The sequence below is a fragment of the Dysidea avara genome, chromosome 5 (assembly GCF_963678975.1).
Source record: "Dysidea avara chromosome 5, odDysAvar1.4, whole genome shotgun sequence".
In the NCBI taxonomy this organism is placed as follows: domain Eukaryota; kingdom Metazoa; phylum Porifera; class Demospongiae; order Dictyoceratida; family Dysideidae; genus Dysidea; species Dysidea avara.
The window spans coordinates 17,933,734-17,947,502 of NC_089276.1; the positions used below are offsets into that span (position 1 = coordinate 17,933,734).

A 13,769-nucleotide genomic window follows, 5' to 3' on the forward strand; every position below is an offset into this window, starting at 1 on the left:
CAATAATTACAATATTCCACCAGGAACCTGAAAGAAGGTTACTTGTGTCGCAAGAAGATTGTGTAGCAGGAAGTCAGAAACTTAATGCCAAAACTTTTTTCAATGCAGCAAGTGACTTGATTTACAGAAAAAATATTATGAGCCTGTAAATAACCATACTGTAGCATCCAGTGCTTATAAGTGCCGTAAGGCATCTTCAGTACTTTTAAGCTCCTGGTAGCATGTAGCTGTAGAATCTCTGATCTATGTTCAAATACATAATGGAATACTTGACAAACTTTTGACAAAAAATCTAATCTATTTGAAAACTAATGTAAAGTGCATATATCCAAACAATCTAAAATATGCAGTGCATTAATCAATGTCATAAACCTAGCCTATACTAGACACTCAGAAAGCTAAAAAGTTCTAACTATATAACTAGCAACTACAATTGTCTTATTTTGCGCAGTTTACAAATGTTGTGAGCCAAACTAACACACTTTCACACACTTCGGTGGAGGCAGGTTCCATTGACCATCTGTACATATTAAAATACGTGACCCTTTAATATCATAACAAGTATCACAGTAAAACACAGCATTTTTTCTCTCATTAAAAAAGAATAGTGATCCATTTTCTGGAGGTGCTATGGATGGACATGGTGGAGGTGGTGCTAAATATTAAAAATAATGAACACAAAACTGAGAATAGTGCTAATAAACAAATGTTTCTTACATTGGACAATGACAGTTATATTAGCTTTAACTGTGCGGATCTCACCACCAGCCTTGTTTCTTGAGACACAAGTGTACACTGTAGTGTGTGGAGAAACGGTTGGGACATAATATATTTTATCAGATAGATCACCAATAGGACTGGAACCCTTGTACCACTGCACTGTAGGAATGGGTAATCCTTTAGCGCTGCATAACAACAGTAAAAAACCCCCAACATCAGTTATATAAGGTGGTGGCGGATCAATGGAAATAATCGGTGCATCTAATAAGAAACAAAACAATCAACAGTTACACTATATGATCAACATTGAGCTCACATTCAATAGTTAGGTTAGTCTTAGCCTCAGTGTAGCAATCATTATCATTGAAGGCATGACATGTGTATTCTCCACTATCAGTGTGGTTAACTCTATCGAACAATAACACTGATAGTACCTGACCAGTAACAGGATCAGTTGTGTTGTAAACTATAATACGCATGTTATCTGCTTGAAGTTTTACACCTTCAGAATTGTACCAATCTATACTCAATGGATTGATGGCATCAACATCATTGGTTGCATTACATATCAAATTAACTTTATTGCCTTCAAATGTAATTGTATTATTGATGATGAAGTTGATGACTGGTGGACCTATAATTATAATATTAGAGAAGCAATAGTTTTTACTTAGAAAAGGCAACAACAACTTACCATATACAGTGAATGCTGCACTATTGGAGACTACTCTACCATCATGATTTTGAGCAATACAACGATAGTCACCTTCATCTTCTTCTGTAATCCCACTAACTATCAGTGTAGGTGAAGTGATATTCACAGCTCTGTGGGAAGGTGTTCTCCAGCTATTACTAGATGACTGGTACTTCTCCCATTTATACTGAATATGGCCAATACCAGTGGCAAAACATTTCAACTCACATGATTTGCTGTTTATTTTGCATATATTAAATAATGGCTGCTCGATTATAACTGGAAGAGCTAAAAACAAGATAAACTGTGATTATCATATTTATGATCTTCTGAGACATACTAAGACAGCATCTACATCTGTACAGTGTACATAATTATAATAATCATATTTCTTTATTTATCTCTAATCAACTAGGCACCGGCCTATTATGCCCAAAATTTTACCTATTACGCTTTTGAGCATTGCTCAAAAATTAAGCCTATTATGCTCAAAATTATGCTTTCATAATCAAGATTATGCTTTAGAACTGACTGCTTTATTAGAGTATATCAGCCTTTCCTGACTGCTCTATTAGAGTAAGTGACTGCTCTATTAGAGTATCTCGATCTTATTTCTGCAAAGTGTGATTAACCAACAAAGAAACGGTTTAATAAGTTATATTACGTGTTTTTAAATATCAAATGCACTAATAATACTATTGGCAGTGAATATTTGCTTTCTTTCAGGTGCGCGTATTGCACATTTAATTAATTTTTCAAACATCGTCCCTACTATGCTGGCATTATGCTTCATGCTTTTGGTCACCTATTATGCTTTAAATTATGCCGGCATAATCGGCCGGTGCCTATAATCAACTAACAAAAAAAAAATTTGAATTGCTTGTGTAAATGCATACACCAGCACATTTTCAACTTCCTCTACATAATTATGTGACCTGCTACATAAGCACTTAATTATGTGAATTACACAAATTTACCTACTTTGGTATAGCAGACATGGCCAAAACACACTCTGTGTGTAGTATTTCTACCGAGAACACAGTTGCAACAGTATAACTATGAATGACTACATTATTAGACTCTCATAAGTTGTGAACTCATTGATGTTTTATGCAATCGTGTAGATGCTCTCATATACTTTAGAAGTGGTAAAGGTAAGAACACATACTGTACATCCTAGGAAATAATTATGTGACCAGATTAGCAAAAAGGTGCCTTTGTTCACACACGCAAATTTTTGAACTTTGAAGCTTCATAACTATTATTGCATATAATTGCCTGAAATATTCCATGAGTACAGTTAAAGTAGCTGGATGTAGTATGAAACTAAGAGGAAGTTAATTAGTATAAGAAGTCAAGTGTTACAATATCAAGACACAAGGTAGTGTGTCGTGCGGCCCAAGTAGCTGGCGCGCCACACCGTGAGTATATTTACAGGAAGAAAGTAAACGCGATTTTCACACCCTTGTAGCTCCGTGATTCCTTATCCTATTAAAACCAAAGTTGCTACAGAAATGTCGGCGAGGTAGGGGAGTCCACATACCAAATTTGAAGAAAATCGCTCCAGCCATTTCCGAGATACGAGCGGCCAAAGTTTGGGTTTTTTTTCTTCGTTTTTTTCTTCTAGTTCTACTTCTTCTTCTTTTCGCACACTTTGCAAAATCCGCAATAAAACACGAATGCGTACTTGGATCGGGCTGAAATTTGGCACACTTAAAGGGCTCATTAAGGCGAATCTCAGTACCAAGTTTGGTAGGAATCCGATGAACATTCACCGAGTTATGACCGATTATCTGCGTAAAATAAGGTCGAAGGTCTGTCACGCCCACAGGGTAAACCGCTTGAAGGTATGAGCTGAAAATTGCTATGTAGATGGAGTAACTATCGTAGGAGTGCCTTTTTGTGGTTTGAAAGGAATCCAGTTAAAGGCCATCGAGATATGACACAAAACCCAACCTATGTCACAATTACGCGATCGACTTTTATGAATAAAAAAACTATTAGTTTTCACGCCTACCAGCCAAACCGCTTAGAACAGTGAGCTGAAAATCGGTGTGTAGCTGGAATAATTATCATAGAAAGTCCTTGCAGTAGTACAGAAGAATCGGATTACAAACCACTGAGTTATGATTCCAAAGCCAACTACGTGTAGCATATGCGAGATCGAGATACTCTAATAGAACAGTCACCCTAATAAAGCATTCAGCTACGTTTATAACTTACTCCATTATAGAATTTCTTTGGCATTGCAAGTTATTCTGTAGGGAGTTCAGCTACAAACAGTTAATCTTATAGACAATTCAGCAACAAGCAAGTCATCCTGTAGAGAGTTTAGCTACAAATATGTTGCTGTAGAGATTCAGAACATTATAAGTCACACTGAAGAGAATTGAACTATAAACAAGTCACCTTGTAGAGAGTTCAGCTACAACAAGTCACTCTGTAGAGAATTCAGCTACAAACAAGTCACTGCGTAAAGGGTTCAGCTACAAAAAAAGCTACCTAGTAGAGAGTTCATCTAGATCAGCTACAAACAAGTTACTTTATGCAATGTTCAGCTACAAGTAAGTCACTCTGTAGAGAGTTCAGCTACAAACAAGTCATTCTGTAGTACAAACAAGTCACCGTGGAGAGAGAGTTCAGCAACCAATCAAAAAACCACCATGTAAAAGAGTTCAGCTATACAAACAAGATATAACTCTATAGAGAGATCAGGTAGAAACTTAACAGATCACACTGTAGAGAGTTCAGCTAGAAACAAGTCATCCAGACTGAGTAGAGAGATCAACTAGAAAACATCACCTTGTAGAGAGTTCAAATCACCCTACAGATAGTTCAGCTACAAACAAATCACCCTATAGAGAGATCAGCTAGAAGAAGTCACCTTGTAAAGAGTTTAGCTACAAAGAAACTACCATGTAGAGAATTCAGCTATGAACAGATCATCCTGTCGAGAGTTCAGCTAGAAACAAGTCATCCTGTAGAGAGATCAGCTAGAAGAAGTTACCTTGTAGAGAGTTCAGCTACAAAGAAACAACCATGTAGAAAGTTAAACTGCAAACAAATCAAACTGTACAGAGTTCAGCTACAAATAAATCACCCTGTAGAGAGATCAGCTAGAAACAAGTCACCCTGTAGAGAAATCAACTAGAAGAAGTTACCTTGTAGAGAGTTCAGCTGCAAACAAACCATCATGTAGAGACTTCAGCTGTAAACAAATCACCCTGTAGAGAGTTCAGCTACGAAAGGATCACCCTGTAGAGAGTTCGGCTAGAAACAAGTCATCCTGTAGAGAGATCAGCTAGAAGAAGCTACCTTGTAGAGAGTTCAGCTACAAAGAAACCACCATGTAGAGAGTTCAGCTGCAAACAAATCGAATTGTAGAGAGTTTAGCTACCAACAAATCACCATGTAGAGAGTTCAGCTAGAAACAAGTTATCCTGTAAAGAGATAAGCTAGAAGAGGTTACCTTGTAGAGTGTTCAGTTATGAACAAACCATCATGTAGAAAGTTCAGCTGCAAACAAATCACCCTGCAGAGAGTTCAGCTACGAGAAGATCACCCTATAGAGAGTTCAGCTAGAAGAAGTCACCTTGTAGAGAATTCAGCTGCAAAGAAACCACCATGTAGATAGTTCAGCTGTAAACAAATCATCCTGTAGAGAGTTCAGCTACGAACAGATCACCCGGTAGAGTTCAGCTAGAAACAAGTCACCCTGCAGAGAGATCAGCTAGAAACAAGTCATCCTGTAGAGAGACCAGCTAGAACAAGTCACTTTGTATGTAGAAAGTTCAGCTACAAAAAAAATCACCCTGTAGAGAGGTCAGCTACAAACAAATCTCCCTGTATAGAGATCAGCTAGAAGAAGTTACCTTGTAGAGAGTTCAGCTACAAAGAAACCATCATGTAGAGAGTTCAGCTGCAAACAAATCACCTGTAGAGAGTTCAGCTACAAACAAATCACCCTCTAGAAAGATCAGCTAAAAGAAGTCACCCTGTAGAGAGTTCAGTTACAAAGAAACCACCATGTAGAGAGTTCAGCTACAAACTAGTAACCTTGTAGAGACATCAGTTACCTTGTAGAGAGTTCAGCTACAAAGAAACCATCATGTAGAGAGTTCAGCTGCAAACAAATCACCTGTAGAGAGTTCAGCTACAAACAAATCTCCCTGTAGAAAGGTCAGCTAGAAGAAGTCACCTTGTAGAGAGTTCAGCTACAAAGAACCATCATGTAGAGAGTTCAGCTGCAAACAAATCACCTGTATAGAGTTCAGCTACAAACAAATCTCCCTGTAGAGAGATCAGCTAGAAGAAGTTACCTTGTGGAGAGTTCAGCTACAAAGAAACCATCACGTAGAGAGTTAAGGTGCAAACAAATCACCTGTAGAGAGTTCAGCTACCAACAAATCTTCCTGTAGAAAGGTCAGCTAGAAGAAGTCACCTTGTAGAGAGTTCAGCTACAAAGAACCATCATGTAGAGAGTTCAGCTGCAAACAAATCACCTGTATAGAGTTCATCTACAAACAAATCTCCCTGTAGAGAGATCAGCTAGAAGAAGTTACCTTGTGGAGAGTTCAGCTACAAAGAAACCATCATGTAGAGAGTTAAGGTGCAAACAAATCACCTGTAGAGAGTTCAGCTACAAACAAATCTCCCTGTAGAAAGGTCAGCTAGAAGAAGTCATCTTGTAGAGAGTTCAGCTACAAAGAACCATCATGTAGAGAGTTCAGCTGCAAACAAATCACCTGTATAGAGTTCAGCTACAAACAAATCTCCCCGTAGAGAGATCAGCTAGAAGAAGTTTCCTTGTAGAGAGTTCAGCTACAAACAAATCACCCTGTAGAAAGATCAGCTAGAAGAAGTTACCTTGTGGAGAGTTCAGCTACAAAGAAACCATCATGTAGAGAGTTCAGCTGCAAACAAATCAACTGTAGAGAGTTCAGCTACAAACAAATCTCTCTGTAGAGAGATCAGCCAGAAGAAGTTACCTTGTAGAGAGTTCAGCTACAAAGAAACCATCATGTAAAGAGTTCAGCTACAAACAAATCTCCCTGTAGAGAGATCAGCTAGAAGAAATTACCTTGTAGAGAGTTCAGTTACAAAGAAACCACCATGTAGAGAGTTCAGCTGCAAAGAAATCACCCTGTAGAAAATTCCGCCACAAACAAATTGCCCTGTAGAAAGATCAGTTAGAAGAAGTTACCTTGTAGAGAGTTCAGCTACAAAGAAACCATTCTGTAAAGAGCTCAGCTGCAATCAAATCACCTGCACAGAATTCAGCTACAAACAAACCACCCTGTAGAGAGATCAGCTAGAAGAAGTTACTTGTATATTGTTCAGCTACAAACAATTCACCCTATAGAGAGAGCAGCAAGAAGAAGTCACTTTGTAGAGTGTTCAGTTACAAAGAAACCACCATGGAGAGTTCTGTAATAAATATATGTATTATATATATAATTTGTACATTTACTGATAAAATCAGAAATATTTAAAGTACATCTGCTTCATCTTTTCTTCTTCCTGTGGAAAAGAAAAAACGACAGGTTAAAAAAGTCCCAAAGCCGGCCTATGGCCGGATAGGCCGGCTTTGGGGTATACAAATACAAAAAGAAGTGAAATCTAATCCAAAACAGCCAGCTGTAAAAAAGTGTGCGGCCCTCAAAAAGGCTATGGTGAAAAAAGATGTGAAATCCAAGGTGGCGGCCAAGAAATGGCTGTGATGGTAGGTTAATGGTAAAAATTGTAATAACGGCAATTTAGATGAATTTTTTGCCAAGACCAAGCGGCACAAAAATTCACCTGAATTGTTGTTATTAAAATTTTTACCATTAACCTACCATCACAGCCATTTCTTGGCCGCCACCTTGGATTTCACATCTTTATTCACCATAGCCTTTTTGAGGGCCGCACACTTTTTTTACAGCTGGCTGTTTTGGATTAGATTTTGTTTGCTGGTATGTAAAATGGAAAAGGTACCCTTTGCAAATTCAGTCGCATATCTATTCAACCATCCCCTATATGACATCCCGTATTATTTACATGTATTGTATGTATAGGTCAAGATAAACATTGCAGTAGTGTGTTAGATTATAAGAAAACCATTGCATCCATGATAAACGTAGCTATCTGGTTTGTAAGGCCATTGGAAGCCCCACCCACTTTTAAATATACCACCAAAACCATGACTTTTTGAGTAAGTATTATGAGCCCTGTCTTATTACGTACTGGTACTGTATATGAATTCAAATTGTTGTATAGTTTGTAATTACCTACATAGACAATGCGGTTAATACATGGACTCTGTAGCTAGGTACACACTTGGCTATTATGTTATCTTCAGGTTTCAAAGTTTGTGTTCAAACACAATATTATGTATTCAAGCTCATCCTCGTACATAGCAGACTTGCACATTGACAAAAAAATGTTTTTCATAAAGAGACCTGCATATCTCACCAATCAAGGCCACTCTAGAACAACAGAGAGAGTCAGGGAGGCCATGTATGTGGGTGGCCACTGTAAGCAGTTCCTGAACCACCAATTGGGGCTGGATATGGACAAAAGCTGACCTGTATGAACCATAGTCTGCACATTTACTGGTCATCCTGCCATATAACAGGATGACAAACCTCTGAATAATGAGTGTAACATGTTCCAGTGGTTCACTTGATGTATGATGCAATATTAACAGTGCAGTTGTGAGCTCTGGCAGTGCATTTTCAGGTATTCCATGCTTTTTTCCAACAAAGCTGGAAACATCACAGCCTGAATTTTAATATGTATAGCTGGGCAATGGATGATGTTACAGTGTTTGTGTCTTCACATTAGTCTTTAAGATTGGGCCTTCAATTATCATGTATACTAAGGCTAGCAAAGGCCCTAGTCAGGATTCATAGCAGGACCCTTTTCTGTTTGGTGTACAGTGTATGTTTCTGAAACACATTTTGCATGGGAAGCATGCAAAAGCTAGTGAGTGTGGGGACATGTTCTGTAGCAAAAGTTTTACATTTGACTGGTTAAATACTTTAATATGGTGATATTTCAGCAATTTTTGTTTAATTAAATAGTGTTGAGAATAACTGACTATTAAATCTAAATATTTGATTGTTCTATTATAGTACTTCGTGTAATGTACTAGTAAATTTTAACAGAGGGCAGTTTGTCCGAGGTCACTAAATTCCCTCTAAATATTGGCCTGTATAGCAGTAAGGGTTAAGAAGATAAACCCCTGAAAAAAGTTTACCTTTCTCAAGCATTTGACCAGTTTTGTACAATCTTTAAGTGCTCTTTCAAGGTTAATGGTATTATTGTCACTATCCAACTCAGGCTTTGGCATCAGCCTTCACCAGTGCTGATATTTTCCTAAGATATCTCTCCTTTCTTCTGAGCTCTTACATCAATAAACAGATCTGAAGACACTATACAGGTAGCTACTGTGGCAGTGAATTACATTATAAAGGTCCAAAATATTAATAATTTTTACTTACTGTTTCCTTTCATACAATATTATGTTCGCTAGATATATTTGTTTTGCATCAAATGTAGCTAGTTACCAGCCAAAACAATGACCATGCACATGTATCAAAAATTTATCATAACTGGCAGTGTGCGAAATAGCATCCAGACACCAGATAATTTCTGATCAATTACACCAGGTGTCAGGCCATAATTGAATTTGTCCAGAAATAATGTCCTTTCAAAGTTTATAGTGTTAGTATTAGGCTAGGAGGGAGGCCAGACATGATTGTATTGAAATGTAACTAAATTATTTCTTTTGGTTTGTTGTGACCACAAAGGCATGCCAAAGTTACTCTGAGGTTAACAGTGTACTATGTTGTGCCGGCCTACTTGTATCAGTCACCTGCACTGCAGTGGTAAAATGTATTTATAACCTAATTGCCAGTAGTACTTTTACTTGTGGTATTCATGATCACCTGTACAACCAGTACATAGAATGAATGAGGCATCAGTACATCTATTCATATTAGGGATAGAGCCACTATAAAATTATATTCTAAGCCATGACAGCAAAAGCATGCAAAGTTTGACCATAATATTATTCCAAGGCAAGTATAGAAGGCATTGACTGAAGTCCTTATGACTCCTTTCCTACAAATACCCATTTGACTCTATAGAAGCCCTTCCAGTGGCTACCCTTAAATACCTTTAAGATGCTGTACTATCAGTATCAGTGAGTGTTTGATAAGTAATCAGTTCTACAGTACATTGGTGGCCCCAATGTTTGAAACAAACATCTAAGTGGTAGAAACACAGGAAAAGAGAAACCATAAAAGTTAAAATGTCAGGTCAAATTGATTGATGTCCACTCAAGTTTCACAATACCCTGACAGTTTGACAGGACACGTCTGAAAAGTTATGTTGCACACTAAACTGGCCATATATTTTGGAAAGTTAAATTGTTTTGGGAGTTACATGCAGTTGATTGTCAGAAATAATCTGTTTCCCCTTCTGTAAGCCTTAGTAAGCATGATACTTGAAGGTCCCAATCTTAAACACCCATGTTAAGACACAAACCCTGAAGCATTATCCATTGCCTGGCTGTTCAAATTCAGATTGTGGCACTGATTCCGGATTTTTTGGGTATGGTCAGTACGGAATACCTGAAATGCAATGCCAGAGCTCACAACTACTATTGTATCATACACCAAATGATCCAATGGAACATGGTACACACATTCTTCAGAGGTTTTTCATCCTGCTGTATGACAGGACTAGCAAATGCAGAGACATGGACAAAGCCTGCATTATGACGAAAAATTTTCACAAAGGGAGCTGCAGATCTCACCAACCAAGGCTGCTTTAGAACAACAGAGAGAACTACTTATCAGGGAGGCCATGTATGGGGGGGTCACTGTCAGAGGGACTTTTGTATGGCAGTGAAACAGGTGTGGTATTAGACTATTAATATGTAAACTACAGAATCTATAGTAATTGTAAACTGTAGATTTCATGTATGAAACAAGGTTCATCATATTGTTGTATTGCTTTTTCATTGTTTTAGTGGTTAGTGATATATCTAAAAATGAGTGAGGCTTCCAATGGTCTTATTAACCAGATAACTATGTTTATCACTACATGTATAGCTATACATATACATGCAATGGTTTTCTTATAGTCTAATGCATTACTGCGAAGTTTACCTTGACCATATGTACAGATACTTCTACATAATACAGGATGTTATATAGGAGATAGCAATTATAGTTGAATAGACATTCCCTAGTATGTAAAGTATGTTTTCCTACCCTTAAATGAATTCAAGTACAGTATATGAGAGCACCTATACATGATTGCATAAAACATCAAATGAGTTCACAACTGATGAGAGTCTAATAATGTAGTTGTTCATACTAAGTTATACTAGAAAAAATGTTCTCGGTAGAAATGCTACACGCAGGGTACATTCTGGCCATATTACTATACCAAAATAGGTAAATTAGTGTAATTCTATATCACATGTTAGAGAATTCATGTTCAGTTTGTCACTTTCTTTGTTTATTGTGCAGTTAAACATTAGTATTTTGTTAGTGTGGTTGAGTGGGCGGAACCTATCAAAGGAGGCATGGTCTGCATAGGCCCAATATCCAGATTTATTTGTGAGGTGATCCTCTACCTCTGTGCCAAATTTGGTGCTTTCATCACTAAAACGCACAATTTTATAGCTAATTCACTTCACTAAAATGCATAATTGTGTTGGGTTTTCACAAATCTGGTCACATATTTTGATAGTGATTTTTGCAAGTGTGGCAACTTTATAATTGATAATTAATTAACTTTGAGGGTACATATATAGGGAAAGCATAATGCAAATACTGGTGGTGTAGAACATTTTCACCATAATACTGGAGCTACATATGTATGCTTGAATAACACGGTACACCAGCTTTCTTGACTACATAACCCATGACCGCTAAATTGATTTGTCAGCTCAGTACAAAATTAGAATAAATTTAGTTATTAAATAATACAAGCTACAAATTGATATGTCTGAGCATACTATAATAGAAATAAGGCCAGGCAAAGTAGATTCATCGTTTCTTGTCAACCATTGTCTTAATTTGATGTTGATGAGTGGTCCTTATTTATTATTCACTCTTGAAGACAATACTCTAAATCAAAATAATAGCACTTACTATGAACAAGAAGTGATCAATTACAGCATTACTGAGTTTTTAAAGTAGTATGGGTGGAACAGTTGAAAAGAAACAAGGAATAAAGTTTGACCACAAGGCCAAATAAATATAAATACAGGAATTTTTCATGAGATAAATTCAGAATGAGATGTCAAAACAGTTGCTGACTCCTTATAGTTGTCAAATGTATCATAGAGGAAAGTGACCACAATATACCTGCACCAGAGGCTCACTTGAGATCAGCAGTGAGATCAAAATATTTTTAATTGAGCAAGTGCACCATCACCACCCCCTCTCTCTCTCTCAAAAAAAGATAATAGATCGAGATACTCTAATAGAGTAGTCAGTGAAATATTCTAATAGAGCAGTCACCTCCATGCAACATTAATTTTTTTTGATTACTGTTATATTAAGTACAGATGCTGAATATGAAAACTTGTAAATGCAGCACCATCCTGTTTATCCTAGGATTATGTTTGCAAATGAAATACACATTGTCCTTTGTATGCTATTCTGTAGGTGTATAACTGAACTATCATGACTGTCACTGATCCCTATTCAACTCTTGATTACTGCATTCATGAAACTTCAAAAACACAATATATTCTACTACCCCTTCCCTTGCGATAACCCTTGGATCCATCCCTGAACAGTAAAACAACTGTCATGTACAACATTTTAATAGAATAGTCACACGTTCATAAATTATAAATGATCTTGTATATACACTTACATTTAACAGTCAAGATGGTTTTATCTTCAGTATAGCAATCATTATCATTGAAGGCATGACATGTGTATTCTCCACCATCAGTGTGGTTAACTGGATCAAACAATAACACAGACTGTACCTGACCAGTAACTGGATCAGTTGTACTAAGTGCTAGAATGTGTTCATCATTTGACTCAACTTTTTCTCCTTCAGAATTATACCAGGCAATGGTTAGAGGATTAACAGCATCTTCATCATTAGTAGCATTACACATCAAAGTTGTTTTGTTCCCTTCAAATACAACTGAATCATCAGTAATGTGTACAATAGTTGGTGGGCCTGTACAGACATGTACACAAAAAATAATGAATTTTCAACTAGAGTAGGGACCATAGCACATCAATAAAGAGCACTGAAACAAGCTGGAGTAGTCTATGATATTAAATCACAGTAAAGTGTTATATCCCTACTGTGCATTTCCATTATGGTATCTTGAGCACAGTAGGGATACACCACTTCTTATTGTTTTACTGTGATTTAATATCGTGCACTGCTCCAGCTTGTTTCAGTACTTTTATGGATGTGCTATGGTCCCTACTCTAATTGAAATTCCGAATTTTGTGTACTTGGTTGTTAACTTTTTGTAAAATAGAATTATTATGACTGGTTGACCCACGCATACTGTATCAAAAGAAAGACATGGCGCTGCACCAGCAATCAATTATTGTCTGAAAAGTGAAGCATCCATTATGCTTCGTTGTCAGATATGTTCAACCTGTTTCACTTTATTATGAATCAAGAACTGTTTGAAAAGCACCTCTGCAATCAAAGTAGCCACAATCAAAAATACGGAGTATTTCTGTTATGTAGGAAAGCCATCACATGCTACCACCGAATCGATACTTTTTGCTGTCAGCAAAGATGAATGGGACACAAGAAGGACACTGGTAATTCCATAAAGAATGCATTGTATGCACTGCAGTATGCAAAAAGGCACTATCGAGTTACGCTTGTATGAAGGCATCAGTCAGTTATCAGTAGAAAATTCTGTAAAATAATTTTTTTTTAAATTCCGTAATTATGTAACTTTTGCAAGTGTTTCAGGTTGATCTGAAGACTTCTTTGGGTTTAGTTTTACCTAACCAATACTGCTTCATTGTCGTCACAGAAAAGTGAGGCTGGTTGCTGGGTGATGTTTTTCATGGGCCACTCCCACACCTTTATGGTCCCTACAATAGTACTGTATGACATACTTACAATTGAGAAAACACTTTTGGAAATTACTGAATGCTAACCATAAATGAAACACTAACTTTACTTTAAGTCATTACAGGGTATAGATTCAGTACCTTATAGTTCTGTATAATAATTTTTAATTTTGATATTTCAAGAGATGTAGTGTCAGAAGCCAATACACCTAGCAACCACATTTATCACATTGAGCAATATAAAAGTTTCACCTTGACCAAACAATAAAATTGCAATTAAAACT

At 36.9% G+C, this 13,769-nt stretch overlaps 1 protein-coding gene across 1 annotated transcript in view; it reads right to left on the reverse strand.

Moving 5' to 3' along the window:
• Nucleotides 1-293: 293 nt before the first annotated feature.
• LOC136255904 (uncharacterized) overlaps nt 294-13,769 on the reverse strand; it is a 145,964-nt gene continuing 132,488 nt past the window's right edge. The window contains exons 16-20 of the mRNA XM_066048805.1: nt 12,299-12,616; nt 1,415-1,702; nt 1,037-1,354; nt 718-981; nt 294-655 (exon numbers count right to left, since the gene is read on the reverse strand). Of these exons, the coding sequence (XP_065904877.1) occupies nt 474-655; nt 718-981; nt 1,037-1,354; nt 1,415-1,702; nt 12,299-12,616 (1,370 nt within the window). The 3' untranslated portion in view covers nt 294-473. The remainder of the gene's footprint in view (nt 656-717; nt 982-1,036; nt 1,355-1,414; nt 1,703-12,298; nt 12,617-13,769) is intronic.